This window comes from Anopheles cruzii, chromosome 2 (genome assembly GCF_943734635.1).
Source record: "Anopheles cruzii chromosome 2, idAnoCruzAS_RS32_06, whole genome shotgun sequence".
NCBI classification, from domain to species: Eukaryota; Metazoa; Arthropoda; class Insecta; order Diptera; family Culicidae; genus Anopheles; species Anopheles cruzii.
The window spans coordinates 5,701,163-5,716,249 of NC_069144.1; the positions used below are offsets into that span (position 1 = coordinate 5,701,163).

Sequence of the window (15,087 nt, forward strand, 5' to 3'; positions counted from 1 at the left end):
AATGGACAAGTTTGGTCGCTTCTGGGGTCCTGGCGGCCGAACTGATTCGGCCGATAGAAACATAATCAACCATTATATCCTGAAAATGGTGATTAATTCATGCACAAATTGAATCGAATCACGCAACTAATCAATTATTTTTCCATCTTCACGTGCGGTCCCACCGTACACCGTGCGGCCGTACGGGAAGGTGCAGCTCGGAATCGCTTATTAGCACCCTCGACTTCGGAAGGCGGTCCAGTTTGCGTGGCGTTCGTTTCACACGCGGCGCGCGGTTATGCAACAGCGCCTCCATTAAACGTGGCCAACGTGCATCGCAAGGCATCGCACTGCTCACGTCGTCGATAATGGAGTTTGAAAGGAGACGCCTCGGTGCAGTGGCCCCCTTTTCGGTGTGGCCTTTTTTATCCACTTCTAGGCCGTGCCAAGTTTCACAATATGTTCAACAGCTGTACCAACCTCGACACGCAATGGCCGTGCGCCTGTCGGGGCCGTGCCATGACGAGAAGGGAGCGCCACATAACACCTTCACTGACAGCAGTGGCAAGATTTGAAAAGAGGGCTCAAAAGTTTTAATGAACGGACGACGACGGCGTACGTAGGGTGCAATTTGAAAAGGCGTCAGGCTGTTTGAAATGATTCCTTGGCGTGGCCACTCCATTTTTGTTATGCCGAAAAGGCCCTCAAAATGTGTGCCAACATCCAAAAATCAATACCCGTGTTGAAGTCCAGCCTGGGTTGGGTCAACAAGTAGTATTCAGAATTCGGTTACATCTTCTAATTCAAGGTCCGTCGGTTCCGTCCTAAGAACGGGCAGTCGTCATAACTTCCAGTTGTGGCCGAATGTAGCGCCAACCGGCACATGATTCAATTTGGCGTACGTTATTTATGCTCTGCTTTCTCTCTTTTTTATTCCCTCTTTCTCTCGCTCTCACTCGGTGAACCCGGGAAACCGATAATAGGATTAAGCCACAGCTTCCCGGAGCCATTTATTTCAACAATTGATACCGACGCACCAACCGTTGCACCGAAATTTATGACTCGAGGCCATCTCTACAAGGCTATCATCGGGGACTCGATCGAGCTGCCGTGCCGAGTAAAGGACCTTGGTAAGTACTGCTCCCGTGTGTGTGTGTAGCCAGCCTAGCAGCTCACCTCAACGTAAATAAGGTTTGGTCTCGTCGTCGGGTTCGGTCCCGGACGGAGCCCGGAAGGCTCGAACGCGCCCGCCGTGCATCGAAGCCACAGATTCCGATTATCGGCCGCCAGTCCTGTGGTCACACACGGTCCGTACGTTCTCCGGGAGTGGCGTTTGTTGGTTTTCGGACCTCCGAAGCCGCCTGCAACGCACGTAATAAGACCGTCACCCGGCTGCTCGGCCTCGGTGCTTGGCGACTTGGGAGCCTTATTTTAATTCCACACTTCCTTTTCCGGCTCCCGGAGTCCCGACCGGAATCTCCCGGCTAGGCTGGCGACTCCCAGGCGACTCGTCGATAACGGATCGATAGCTGACGGCACTGCGCTACTCTGCTCCGGGGAGGGACGAGCTACTTGCATGTCGTTAATATTTGCACTGTACTTTGTGTTTTTAATAATCTCCCTGCAATTGGCCCCGGTCCGTCAGGACCATTTAAGGGGAGGACGTCGAGCCCCCTGGTTTGCATGTTAATGTCCGTTCGTTTGCTTCAATTTTCCGATAACGACCAACGGCCTCGTTGTCATTATTGCCATTGTGCACTACGCGGACCCCGCACTCTCCCGACTCCAGAGGTCCTATAGCGAGGTGCTCCTGTTCCGGTCACGCACCGAGTGTACGGTGGGCTTCCAAGGTCTTGGTGGTTTTAGCGCCTGCTGCGGTTACTCCAACTCTTCCACTCCGTTGCAGGATCCTACGTGCTGCTGTGGCGACGGGGGACCTCCGTCCTGACGGCGGCTAATTTAATGGTGACACGTGATCCGAGATTCAAGCTGGTCGAGGGCTACAACCTGCAGATAGCGAACGTGAAAATTCAGGACGCCGGTGATTATATTTGCCAGATCGGTGATAACGAAAGCCGGGATCAGGTTCATACGCTGGAAATACTCGGTAAGTCCGCGGGTCTCGGGCGTCCCCGGGAATGCCGGTCCATTCGAATACAGGAGTCCGTTACGAAAGGTTTGTTTGTTTGCTTGTTTGTGGCGCGGCTGTGCTGGTCCTGCTGGTCCTGCTGGTGCGCCATCTCGGATACACCACGCCAATCACCATTCCTGGACACACCGCTGTCCACCGTTGACAGCAGGCGTTGTGGAGCGCTGAAGCAAACAAACGACCAACTCGCGCGATTCCTCTGGCGTCCGAAATCGATACGGACGTGTCCCCACCTCCCTCCTTCCCATGTCCCGTGGCCGAGTGGCTGAGAGCTAATCATAGAACAATATTTTGCAGTCCCACCGACGATACGGGTCGTTCCGCAGAATCGACAAATCACGGCCCGGAAAGGCAGCACCGTAACTCTGGAATGCAAGGCATCCGGCAATCCGGTTCCAGCAATTTACTGGCACAAGAAGGTAAGTGACGTGCACCGGGTCGAGTCGGGCAGCCGACTGCAGCTCGGGTGATGCTCCGACCGGAAGTCGGCACACGATCCCCTCTCCCTGTTTATATCTCTCGCCCAGGGCGCCTCTTGTGGTTTATTAGCTTCCCGGCGCGCCGGAACCGACAGGAATGCAGGAAGGTTGGCATTCTGTGAAATTTATTTTCCAAATTGATAACACAAATCTCATTTACTGTAACGATGTCGGCGAAAATAGCATCGTAAAGCACCTGCCACCCGTTACCGTCATTTGCCGTCGCCCATTGTGTCGACTTTCTCGGAACTCGGGAATGTAACTTAATATTTTTCGCATAAGGACAATCAATTCACATTTCGCGAAATTTAATTTTTAATATTCATCAACAACACACAGATTGTGTTCAATTTCGGCTTCAAAAAATCAATCGAATGTTATTCGAAATCCGAATCAATTGAAGCGTACCCGCGAAAGGGACTCACTACACTCGTGGCGTAATATTTAATTACCAAACAGGTCAACGGGTCAACGCACGGCCGTTTATGTTACTGTGCGGCCCCTTTTCGATTATGATGCTGTGTTCACAGCGCCACGCACATAAAAAACAATGGCCAAACGAAATGGTCAACCGTTTCTGTCAGAATGTGTTTACACTGTCGTTACACACCTCAACGTTACAGACTCGGTACAACGGCGCGGAGCATAGATCGTGTTCGATCAACAGTTCCCGAAAAAAAAAATAAACATTAACGTCCACGATTAAATGAAATGCCACCCGATAGAGGCGGGTCGATGTGGATGTGGATTGGCAATCTTTTGCCAATCAATGACGGTACTTTGTAAAAATATTTTTAATTAGTTTTTTATTGTTGTGTCGAGCGCCACCGCCCAGGCCAGGCCAGGCCTGGCGCGTCCGCGGGAGTTCATTTGATTAAATTTCTCTTCCATTTACTTTTATCTTGTGACTCTTGTGTGTGCCTCCCGCGCGCACAGTGGATCCTCCGGGGCCGTGGGTTCGTGGAAAATTGAAATAAAAATAGATCGCTGGAAGCCGGGTGCCTCCGCTCCGGGCTCCGGGAAAATGCTTTGATGTTTTTGAATTGTTTTTGTTTTCCTCTCCAAGCGATCGCTGGCGGGCATTGTAATTGGGTTTGGGGTGGCCGCTGGGTGGCGACTGGCACCTTTTTTCAATCAAACCCTGTTATTCTAGTGCGCGATTGATCCATAATGAAGCGTTGGCGAAGGTAATTGAATGGGGTTTTGCACGCCTCGTTCATGGTGCGCTCGAGCATGTAAAATGTAATTTAAAGAATGGTTTTAATTTTTTCCGCCAATTTTGCTACATTTCTTCTGGCTTTGCGCTACTATAAATCATTTTTCACGTCACCCTTCAAAAACCTGGTGGCCGGCCCCGCCTGTCAGTCACGTAAAGCCACTGTCAAACGGTGCGCCACGGCGTTGTTTGTGGCCGTCGTCGATTTCTGCCAGGGGCGATCAGATGTCAGCAGTGTTTCTGCTGTTCTTTTCGTGGTCGTTCAAACTTCAACTCCACTGATGGACCATTTTCAATTTTCTCACCCACAGGATGCCTTCACCGGAGCGTCACATCTGTCCGAGAGTCCGACGCTGGTGCTGGAACGTGTCGATCGGCATCATGCCGGCGTCTATCAGTGCACCGCCGACAACGGTGTCCGGGAAGCGGTCCACGTTGACATCGAGGTGACCGTGCTGTGTAAGTAGACGCCCGGAAAGCCATGGCCGCCGCCCCAGCATGTCCCTCCGTCCGGTTTTCCCCAGCGATACGAAACGAACATTATTTAAATAGAACGACGTGCTTAAGATGTTTCCGGTTGGGCGGCAATCTTTGCACAGGGCTCTCGGAACCGTCTCAAGGGCATTTCGTATTTTCAAACCGATTCAAGCGATGCTCGCGAAGGAAAACGCCGTTCCTGGCCTAGATGGCCGCTACCGGGGATTTTATTGGGCCATGGTTTCGTCTTTGTAGTGGAAACATTTCGAATCCTTGTAAGCGATTTATATTTCACAAAAATAATGTACCGAGGCCAGACCGTTTTCCTACCACGTAAGAGTACGCCGTATGCTTCCTGCTGACCTTCTGACCAACCGTTATCACCAAAGCGATCGGTCAATGGGTCCTTCCTATTTATTTCCTATTTATACAACGCGACAATATTCTCCACACTGGAGATGGCGCCCGTGATGAGCAGGAACAGGCCGAAGCACCCGCAGGCCGCGTTCTTGAGCAACCGCCACCGGGCCCACCCGAACCCGTTCGGCCACCGGTACACCGTGTCCACCACGATCGGGATCCAGAGGGCCAGGATCGGATTGAGGACCGAGCCGAGCAGGCCCATGAACGTGCCCAGGTGCGGTATCCCACAGGCGGCCGCCATGTTGAGGGCCAACATCCCCAACCGCAGGCCGCTCTGGGCCCAGCCGCTCCACTCCTTCGGTACACGGCGCTGCAGCTTCTTCCAGGCGATCTCCGTTGGCACGTAGAATATCAGACCAATCGAAAACAGGACCGCCACGGCCGACAGTACCTGAATGCAGGACACCAACCTGTTGGTTGGGCGGAGTTTTTAGCACGCGGGTTGAGTAGGTTTGCGGCCACCCCCGAACTTACACGTTCTCCGTCGGGAAGTTCAGTATGATGGAGCTCCGGACGTTCTCACCGTACCGGATGTACCCGACGGCACCGAAGAAACTGTACAGCACCGCCAGGCAGACGTAGTTCAGGTTCACGATCCCGGGACACCCGAGGTAGTGGCGCGGGTGGCGCATCTGGTTCTCCAGCGGGAATATCAGACAGGTTGCGTCGAGGGCGAAGTAGACGACGCTGTGAATTTGTTTTGAGGACACACAGCAAAATTAAATCATCCGCCGGCCCGGTCCGTCCCCGTGGCGGCCACTTACCCCATGTACGGTGCCACGGAGGTGGCGGATGTCGGGAAGAGCCGGCGGCCCTCGAGCGACAGCGGTTCCTGGAACACGAACACCAGCGAGATGACAATGTTGGCCAGGATGAGGAAACCGGCGATGGCCGAGAACGGCACCAGGTACTTGATCTCGCGGATCTGCGTGATGAACAGGATCGGCACACCGACCAGCAGGATGTACGTCCGGTCGCTCCACTCCCAGCCGGTCCGGAAGTTAATCACCTCGCGCAGTGTCGTGCCAACGAACACGATAAAAACCACGACCGTCGTCAGCATCAGATACCAATCGATGGCGTTTCTGTAAAGTGCCGCGCAGTGAGCCACGGAGATAGAGGAGACCGCACACACACACACCTCACCTCAACACCGTGCCCATCGTGCGGACCGAGGGCGACCCATAGGAGCACGCCTTTTCGACTGTTTCGCCGAAACCGAGCACCGGAATGCGCTCCTTCTTGCAGATCTTGTATGATGTGCTGACCTAGAAAACGGAAAGCGACCTCCCGGACCATTGGTAAGCGGGCAGCTGGAGAACGAGACGAAGCAGCAGCAATTGAAGGAAGCCATACCAAGATGTGGGCACTGTGCGAGCAGAGCATGGCGAAGAAGAACGCCCCGAGTACGCCGAAAACCAGGCCGCCGTCCTTGAACGCGCTCGGCACCGACAGGATACCGATGCCGAGGGCCGACTTCATCACGTGCACGAACGTTCCCAGGGTGCTGTTCGCGGGGACAAACCGAAAACCAGAGACAGACAGAGAGAGAGAGAGCACTTGAGCATAATTAGCCACTTCCGTGGCGTGCCGTGCCGAACGATTCACTTACGAGGTCGGGTTCGCCACATCGCGGTGGTGATGCGGATCGTAGCAGGCCTGCTGCGGACGACTGCAATGGCGACGACGACGGTGATGGTACCAGCCACCAAAAATTCATAACCGAAAACGAAAGGGAAATTTAGAACTAAGCGAGGCTCATCATCGCACACTGACACTGGCAGCACTCAGCTACGGTTTGCGTTTCCATTTCCGAAATTAAATGCACGGTTTTAAGGGTGCCCTTTCTCAAGGGCACCGTACCGGAAGTGGGTTCAAATTGTCCTTAGCATGGGCCATAATGGGTCGTTTGGGTTTTGATTTCACGCCCGCTAAGGTCGCTAAGGTTTGTAGTCGGCCACAAATGGGAGCTGCACAGCACTTTCGATTACTTTAACAGTTTTTTTAAGTTCAAACTTAGTTCACATCACGTAATTAAAATTACACTTCCAACCACACCGAATTACCTGTCAACTTGATTGTGCTTAGCGGATGAAAGTAACTCAACACCTTCGGCGGCCTGATGCTTCTCCATATCGGGGCGTCGGTCCAGCGCCTACTCGTTACAAACACTGTCAGCCCGCAAATCACAAATCACATCACCAGACACCCCGTCGGCTCGAGCGCAACGATCGAAGTGACGCGCGAAGTGGCATGGAATCAATGGCATCAACACAGCATCACAGCATCAATTGACGAGCCCCTCCAATCGGGGTCCGCGGCTAATTGATTTGATGTACACGCGTGTCGTCGGGTCTCTCGGGTTTGACAGACGACCGAAAAAAAAACGGCAAACATTTTACGATGCTACGCGCCACGGTTGGCAACACGTTTATGTTGGTCCCGCCCGTTACTACTAGTGTGAGGGTCATCATCTCACAGACCGCACTCGGTGATGGAACAGGTTTCCGGACAGCACAAAAAAAGGCACACACGAGAACAGGGAAGCCCTCCACGAGTTGTCTTACGCAATGAAAACAATAAAACTCGTCATCCGCACTCACGAGGCTGCGGTGAAGATCGCGGTTTCGTTTTCGCTTTTTCGCGTGCGCCGATTACTGTTGTGGTCTGACTCGGTCCGCTCCGCTCCGGTGTGTGCGAATGCGCCGTGGAACGGTTTTTAAATTACTCTCGCACGGCCGCACGGCCAGACACCACCAATTACATCGACGACCCCTAGGAAGGGATGCCACTGGCTGCGCGTTTATTTGGGTCAAGGGCTGACGGATGGCCCGCAGCTGGGGCCCTAGCAGTGCGTGTGGAGTAATTTACACCCGTCAAGAATGTCTGATTGCGTTTCGAATTCCACTGCACGTGCACGTAAAAAGCAAACTATGCGCCCCGCACATTATGCTCAAGAATGTGGCGCACACTTGTCAAAACGTTGAGCTGGCCGCTGTGTACGTCAAAATTGCATTCAATCTGCTTCACTGCCAGTGGACGCGCACTCGGCATGATAACATTCTTAATTGCGTGTTGCGAGCTTGTTGAATAATTAAAGCATTTCATTTCATTCGATTCGCTCCGAAGGAACGGTTCGGTTGCTTCGATGTCGGCCAGCAAAGCGCTTTCGAGGAAGACGTCGGCGCAAAAATCGAACGCGCGATCCGGTTCAATAGGCAACGTAATTTGGCCGGGCCGGGAATGATGCATTCCGCATATGCATTTCGGCTAGCTGGCCCAAAACGCTGGAATGCAGCTGGATGGAGCCAGAAGCCAATAATGTTTGACTCGTTCCGGTTCCCGGGACGGTTGCTCGATCGATTTGAATTGCAACCACCCGTTCGGAGGTGCACGGTGGAGCATAAAAATGTGTTTACCTTTATTCAAATTTCTGTGCATTGGCGTATTTCTCAATTTGTTGCATTCACAATTCGGTGTGCGCATATTCTCGGTACCACACGGGCCCGTTGGGAAACCCGTTGCCGCTAACGACAAGGAAGATGCTGCAATCTTTGGCCGGCTCGCGCTATACGTGTCCCGGCAGTCTGCTGATGGCAGTCCTCGTGGGCACCGTCTCCAGGGGGAACCGTAACGAGTGTGATCGTTATGCCGAAGGAAGCGGTTCCCTTCCCGGTGGAGCATAGCGTCACGAAAATTGCATAAACACTTAGTTGAATATTTGTGCCGTGCCGTGGTTTCCGTTTGCTTTTCCGCTCGAGATGCAATGCCACCAGATGGAGCAGGTGAAGGGTGTCCCGTGAAGAATCGGTGTGCACCATAAACAAGGACCATTGAGAATGGGACCCGAATTTTCCGGTTCCCTTCCTGTGCCTGTCGTCCAGTAAGCTCCGCCTGGTTTGCCATTAGAACGAGACACAATCGAGGAGCCACAACCGTAGGGAGCGCATAAATATGCTCGATAAGGCGAGGCGAGGCGGCAAAAACGGATCGGTGTTCCCTGCACAGTGATCGCGACTTTCCTGCTTACGGACTCCACACATCAAACGGCGTAGCGCGCGAATGGAGCGAATCATTTGATTCACTTTTCCGCGCGCATGTTTTAATGCTCCACCTTGTGCTCCGTTTATTTTCAGCTCCACCCGACATTACGGTCGAGAAAACGTGGGTCCACGCCAGCGAGGGCTTCGACATCGATCTGGCGTGCATCGTGCACGGTGACGTGAACTCCGAGGTAAGGATTCATTAAAACTTTCGCCCGCCTCGCTCAACACGCTCGCTCGAGAAACGGCCAATAGATAGGTCCTTGCGAAGAGCTGCCGGGTTTTCGGGCAATATTCTCATAATTGTTGCCATTTCGCTGGTAAACACGGGAAACTTCGTCCGGGCATCGTTCGCCGGGAGCATCGCGCTGCACTTTAAGTGCATCGTCGCGCGCGTGTGAGTCAAAACGTTAGACACAACATCTCTGTCAACTCGAATTCGCGCTCGTACACTCGAAAGCGCTGAAGATCACGTTACGTACTTTGGGTAACTTCAGCACTTCTTCTTGCCGACTGTTGTTTACACTGTAGTGCGCCCGCCGCCATTCCGGGTTGTCTAACTCACTCAACGTTCGCAACTTTATGTTGCGATGCGTTTAAGACTTCCCAACCGAGGTGTAATAGTGTACCGGTGCTATTGTCCCGGAATGGGCGGGCCGGTCGGTCGGTGTGCCTGACTGTTTTACAAAGATGTGACAAGTTTTCTGTCAAACTTTTTAATGCTTCGGAAGGGAAGTTTCCGTTTTGTTTTTGGGTTTGTTACCTTACCGCTCAGCGAGGATTCGCGTGACGGGATTTGTCAAAGGCATTTCGAAAGATATATTTACCCTCCAGCAAACCGAGTGTTGTGGCAGCAGTGGCGGTTCTCGCATTGTGCGTCGCTCCAAAGGTCACGAAAGGTGCTAAAATTCAGTTAAGGCAAGTTAATGGCAAGAGTGTTAACACAACTTTTAACAAGCACTCGAACAAGTTAATCTTATTTTAGAAGCGCCATCCGGCGTAAAAGAAGAACTATCTCTGACTGTGGTCGAAGTATCGTCAAAGCGTGTGACCACGGAAATTCTACATTTTCTGCATTCGACAAACAATGCAACGGCTTGGGTTGGAGATAAATATACTCCGGGTTTTTCTGCAGCCCCTGGAGAACACAACACACAACTTTGGTGAAGGTTAATTAAAAGTTTACCGTGCCCTAGTTTCGCATTCGCGCGCTTTCAACGTTCCTACTCGTTCCTGTGTGTGATCAACACACAACTTTGCGCTCATGTCCTGAAACCAAAAACACCTCCATAGTTCCGAGCGCTTCCGAGACGGACTCAATCGCGAATAGAAAATAAATAGGGGCCAAGTGGTGATCATATAACTAATGCCTTAACGATTGTTTTCCGTAGCATTCGTAACATTATTTGTTGTGTTTTTTTTTCGTCCTCATTGGCAGATGCTGTGGTACCAAAACTCTTTCCTGCTCGACCCGACCGACCGCCGATCGATGTTTTCGAAGGCAGACAAATATACGCTCAACATACGGAACTTCCAGCAGTCGGACTTTGGCAACTACAGGTAAGGCTTATGGTGCCGCGGGACGCTACAAAGGGTTGGTTCAATGGGAAACTCAGTAAACAGATTTTTATGGGAGACCTCTATCCATTTTGTCTCCAACCGACTTTATTTCAACCCGTCGAATGGCTCGTTGAATGGTCGATCGGAAAGGATTCACGCAGGACAGTAAAGTCGTTAATACGTCTACAAGTTGAATTAAAGCATTTTAATCGTTCCCCCAAAACCCACGCAATGGCCGCAAAGGATAACTTTTCGAGGGCCCAAAAACATTGGCATTCGGCACCCTTCCCTACGCGAGGTAGAACTTTTGGGCCCCGTTTTTCGACCAGACCGGATGACGATTCCGTGATGATAGAATTTGACGGACAAACTTTGACTGAGTGGCCGTGATTTGTGTCCGTAATGAATCGGTGAAGGTCTGTGACTAAACGAGGGACGATGTTAATAGCGACGGTTGTTACCGATACAGAATGGAACAGACCTTTGGCCTACCTTATCTTTAAACCTAACACTGCCTATCCTAGAGAATCTCAGGCTAGCGGTCGATTTAATTTCCTAAATATCTGAAATGCATAGCCTTTAAATTAAAAGCGACTGCAGCAATGGCCAGACGCACTCTGGCGCTGCCGAAAACGTCTAAGCGATCAACGAATCAAAGCTCCGACAGCGACTCGACATCGATGAAAATGAGCGTCTCTCAAATATGCAAGCCAATTTCCGCCTCGTTCTCAAGCGCTCGAGCATCGCCCAGCAAGCCTCTGCAACGAAGTTAGGAAATGAGAAATTCCTTTTATTCCTGTGACGATGACCATCCATTCAAGCCGAGGGCAGAGATTGGCCACAGGAAGGCTCCTTTCATCGCTCGTCATCGCTTACGACTACTCTTAAGGCAACCTTAAAAACGTTCCAGCCCCAATAAAGATTTGTATTTAAAAATGAGTTTTTCACCACATAAAACAGCAGATTAAGGTGGCCCTCGTTACCGAAATGCTTATTGTGGCCACAAACACGCGAATCGATTTTTTTCGGTGCAGATCACATTCCATAAATAACGGCATTTAGGCCCATAAATTTGGCACAATTAATAAGACCCGCTACCGACCGCACGGTGGCATGTTTACGACGGACGTCAGCGTTTATATTAAAAGATTCACATTTTTAACGACTTTTAATAAAACCGCAAACACACACAAATTTATCGGAGCCTAACCACACGACAGCGGTACAGGACAAGTACGAGTGTGCCGCGTACAGGACATCCGGATGAGTCTCGTCGTACTTCCACCGCAACCGCGCGACAGCTCGACGAGCGTCTGGAAGATAATAAATCTCGTCTTAATTTTATGATTTACGGTCATGAAAATTGCAGGAAGTTTCTCGCTCTCTCTCTCGCTCTCTCTCACGTCCCTCTCCGTCGTGCTGGCCACTGATTGCAGGAGTTGCGGGAAAAATTGCACGCCAAACGAACGGCATTAAAGCCCGCCTCCGAGCGGTGGCCGCAACAACGCGTAGCCCGTGTTAATGACGCCTTGAGGAGTTCCCAGTTCCGCGGCCCTGTAGCGCCGAAAGCCTTCCCTCTCGAACTGTGGGGAAAAAGTTTTCCTCATCGACGATGATCGTTCTTTATCCGCCCGGCTCTTATGGGCTCTCATTTTCCTTCTCGGTTCCTCGTTCGCTCGTTCCAGCTGTGTGGCCGACAACGCCTTGGGCCGCACGAAGAAGTACATCGAAGTTTCTGGCCGTCCCGGGCCGGCCGCGTTCCTGTCGCCGGCCTACAGTAACTATCTGGATCGCTACAATCTCACCTACACGATAGAATCCATCCCGCCGCTGGACGAAATCAAGCTGCTCTACCGAAAGCTGATGGTGAGTCCGCCGCTGACGGTTCCGCACTTAGCCGACGATTACTCCACCGTTTAGTTTTTTCAGGATTTTTTGTTTTGTCGTTTTTAAACAATTAAATGAAACCAATTTACCAACTGCCTTGAGAGAAAGTTTCGAGGAAGGCGCATGAATAAGTTATCAAAGAGAAGAAAACTATCTCGGGTTGCGAGAGCTAAGATTTTAATCATTTAATGACATTTTTACGTCAACTTCAAAAACGTACTCATTGCCACCGCACCACCACCAGTTTCCTGGCGCCGAGTCAGGGTAAATCCGTCCGGTCCGGTCGACAAGACTGAACGTAATCGCATTAACGTTGATTACGAAAAGGCTTAGCTAAGAGTCCCTAGGCCCTTTTCGGACGGGACTCCCGAGCTCCCGAGTTAGATTATCTATTTTTAATGGCCACGTCCCTTTTGTGGTGGTGGTGCTGGGGATGAGCATGTGAGCACTAGACGAAAGCCGCGGACTTCACTCGGCATTTGTCATTCATTTTTGAAATCCCCTTTTTGGGGACTTCCGGCCAGCAGTTTTACTGTTCCGCTGTCACCCAAAAACAGTAAATTTACTAGACTTTTACGCCGTTTTAAAGCATAAACTCGCTATCACTGCTTATCACGGCAGACGGCAGAGTGCACTTCAACGTTTAAAGCCCCAAACAAAACGGGGGCTGCACTTTGCGTTTGCCGAAAATTAATTTCGCTTTTCCATTTACCTTTATCACACTTTACACTTTATTTAATACCCGTTTCTGTCTCGCTCTCTCTCTCTAATCTTCACTTCATCGCGCGTCCCGGTCACCATTTTCATCACCCCCGACGGACGGGCCGTGCTGTGTGGGATTATTTATCATCGGTCAACAACGGCGTCGGCGACACCACCGGACATTGTTTGGATGGATCATCACGCAAATCTCGACCCCACCTCGACCCTCGGCTATCCGGACGCCGCCACACGAATATGCTTCGCCCGCGCAAACACGACGAAACCTCCTACGGGCCTGTCCGGACGGAACGTGATGTGATTTTTTCCACCTTCTTCCGTTGGACACTCTCCGATCAACCCGATGATGATGTGGTGTTGACGCGACGACAATGCTCCGACGATGCGCTCCGATGATGTGCTTTTATGTGGCAACAATGCACGTACCAACCCGTGGCGGTGGTGGTGCAACTGCTCGAAACCGAAACCTCAAACCGCTCGGAATTGCAGATGAACGAAACATATCAACATCCGGGCAGCTGGGAGGACACGATTTTAGTGCCAACATTAACCAGATCCGATGCGACCCATTTTATTATGTCGCATGTGATAAGGGGACTATCGCCGAACTCGGTCTACGAGGTCATGATCCAGGCCCGGAACGTGCACGGTTGGAACGAGGTAAGTGCTACGCCCGGCCCGGCTCTTTGGTTGAATTTTATTTTCACGGCAGAACCCGGGGGTCGCCGGAAGGGGGTTCTCTGACAACAGGGTTTTGTGGTCGGGTCGGTACACGAATTCGGAGTTGAGAGCCGCGCTTCCTGAAGTTGATGAATTGTTTCATTACACGTGGCAAATGTGTACCAGGACCCGCTGCGCCGAGGCCTGCACGGCGTCAGATTATGGTGCCCCAGCTGGAGATGGAATTTAAATTCGAGGAAATTTGTCACCCGCCAACGACAGTCAAGATTTGTGTCGTAAGATGAATGATGACGGGGAGCGCGTGCGCCCGCGCAAGAAATGGCCATCGCCCGTGAGAATACTTTCGGCGGGTTCGGCAGTGCGTCGGAATACGAATTTAAAAGTTAAATTCACGCACCGAACGGGGTTCTACGGAGGCCCTTTCGTTCGCAGGGCTAGGGCTTGATAGTGAGTTCTGGCCCGACCCGGCCCATCGCTCCTTTTTTATTGGCTTCGAAGAAGATTAATTGCATTCCATCGCTTGCGAAGAACGATGACTTCCGATGTGTGCCGTGTGTGCCGTCGGAACACATTTGTCATGCTCTACACGCGCGCGCGCGAGGATGATGAATGTGATCACAATTAGCTAACGGGTCGAGGAATTCTAATCTGCGATGCCGAGATTCGGATGCCGAGAGTGATATTTTATTCAACAACCCAACCCGGCAACCGGCGGTCCCGGTTTATTCGCCGGAAAGCGAAATGAAACGGCATCTCGGAAAGTGGCAGTGGCGATAAATTTCCCAGGACAACCTGTGGATCGGGCCCGTACCGTATTTTGCAGCATCATTTGCGGATCATTTCGCTGCATGGTGCTCGGGAGCCCTGTATGAGTTGCACCTTTTTTTTCTCTCTGTAAGCTAATCAGCCCAACGATTAATTCAGTCTTTAAAGAGCCCGACGAACCTTCCAGAAAACAAGGTCCTTTTAGTGGGGGGTTCCGCAAAAAGCAAGCAAAGAAATTCATCGATCGATGCGAGTAAAAATACGGGTGTTCCGTTCAAATCCGGCCATAAGATTGTGTAAGATAATTTTTATAGCCGAGCGAAGCAGACGAAAAGTTAACATGTTTTTCCCGGGACCAAAAACTTGCCCACCCCGGACTCTCGGGGGGTCGGCAACAGCAGCAACAACAACATGCAAATGATATCCCGGCAATCAAAAACATATTTCACCGTAAGCTCAAATATCTTCTCAACGGTCGTTTCTTTTTCCGGCGCCGCGTTCTTACTCGTGTTACTACGGCCGGGTGGGCTGGTGAATCCCTACCGGAACCCCGAGCCGAGCAGAGCGGTGGGTCAGTTTATTTCGTGCCTGCCTAATCCTTATTATCATAATAAACATGCTCTCTTGCGTTCGCCCGGCCAACTTCTGGCGCACACCACAAGCGGCCGAAGCGAAAGTTAAGCGCTGCCAACAAGTTTCACCCTCCTT

General features: G+C 51.5%; 2 protein-coding genes across 2 annotated transcripts in view; one reads left to right on the forward strand and one right to left on the reverse strand.

Moving 5' to 3' along the window:
• Nucleotides 1-15,087, forward strand: part of LOC128276222 (roundabout homolog 2-like) — a 75,439-nt gene that overhangs the window by 58,559 nt on the left and 1,793 nt on the right. Inside the window, exons 2-9 of the mRNA XM_053014700.1 lie at nt 963-1,109; nt 1,886-2,086; nt 2,426-2,547; nt 4,135-4,282; nt 8,860-8,957; nt 10,205-10,326; nt 12,012-12,192; nt 13,423-13,593. Of these exons, the coding sequence (XP_052870660.1) occupies nt 963-1,109; nt 1,886-2,086; nt 2,426-2,547; nt 4,135-4,282; nt 8,860-8,957; nt 10,205-10,326; nt 12,012-12,192; nt 13,423-13,593 (1,190 nt within the window). The remainder of the gene's footprint in view (nt 1-962; nt 1,110-1,885; nt 2,087-2,425; nt 2,548-4,134; nt 4,283-8,859; nt 8,958-10,204; nt 10,327-12,011; nt 12,193-13,422; nt 13,594-15,087) is intronic.
• Nucleotides 4,523-6,930, reverse strand: LOC128276693 (proton-coupled amino acid transporter-like protein CG1139). Its single transcript, XM_053015155.1, has 7 exons — nt 6,790-6,930; nt 6,336-6,395; nt 6,080-6,230; nt 5,870-5,991; nt 5,488-5,808; nt 5,198-5,410; nt 4,523-5,133 (listed from the first exon to the last, which is right to left on the reverse strand). Exons 1-7 carry the CDS (start codon nt 6,855-6,857, stop codon nt 4,722-4,724), a joined length of 1,347 nt encoding a protein of 448 aa, XP_052871115.1. The 5' UTR covers nt 6,858-6,930; the 3' UTR covers nt 4,523-4,721.

Bases quoted from the DNA above. Each gene is read 5' to 3' on its own strand.
- LOC128276693 (XM_053015155.1), bottom strand. From the start codon at position 6,857: ATGGAGAAGCATCAGGCCGCCGAAGGTGTTGAGTTACTTTCATCCGCT. The intron at 6,231-6,335 runs GTAAGTGAATCG...CCCCGCGAACAG, and splicing joins GATGTGGCGAACCCGACCTC to CACCCTGGGAACGTTCGTGC. The intron at 5,134-5,197 runs GTAAGTTCGGGG...CCCAACCAACAG, and splicing joins AACTTCCCGACGGAGAACGT to GTTGGTGTCCTGCATTCAGG.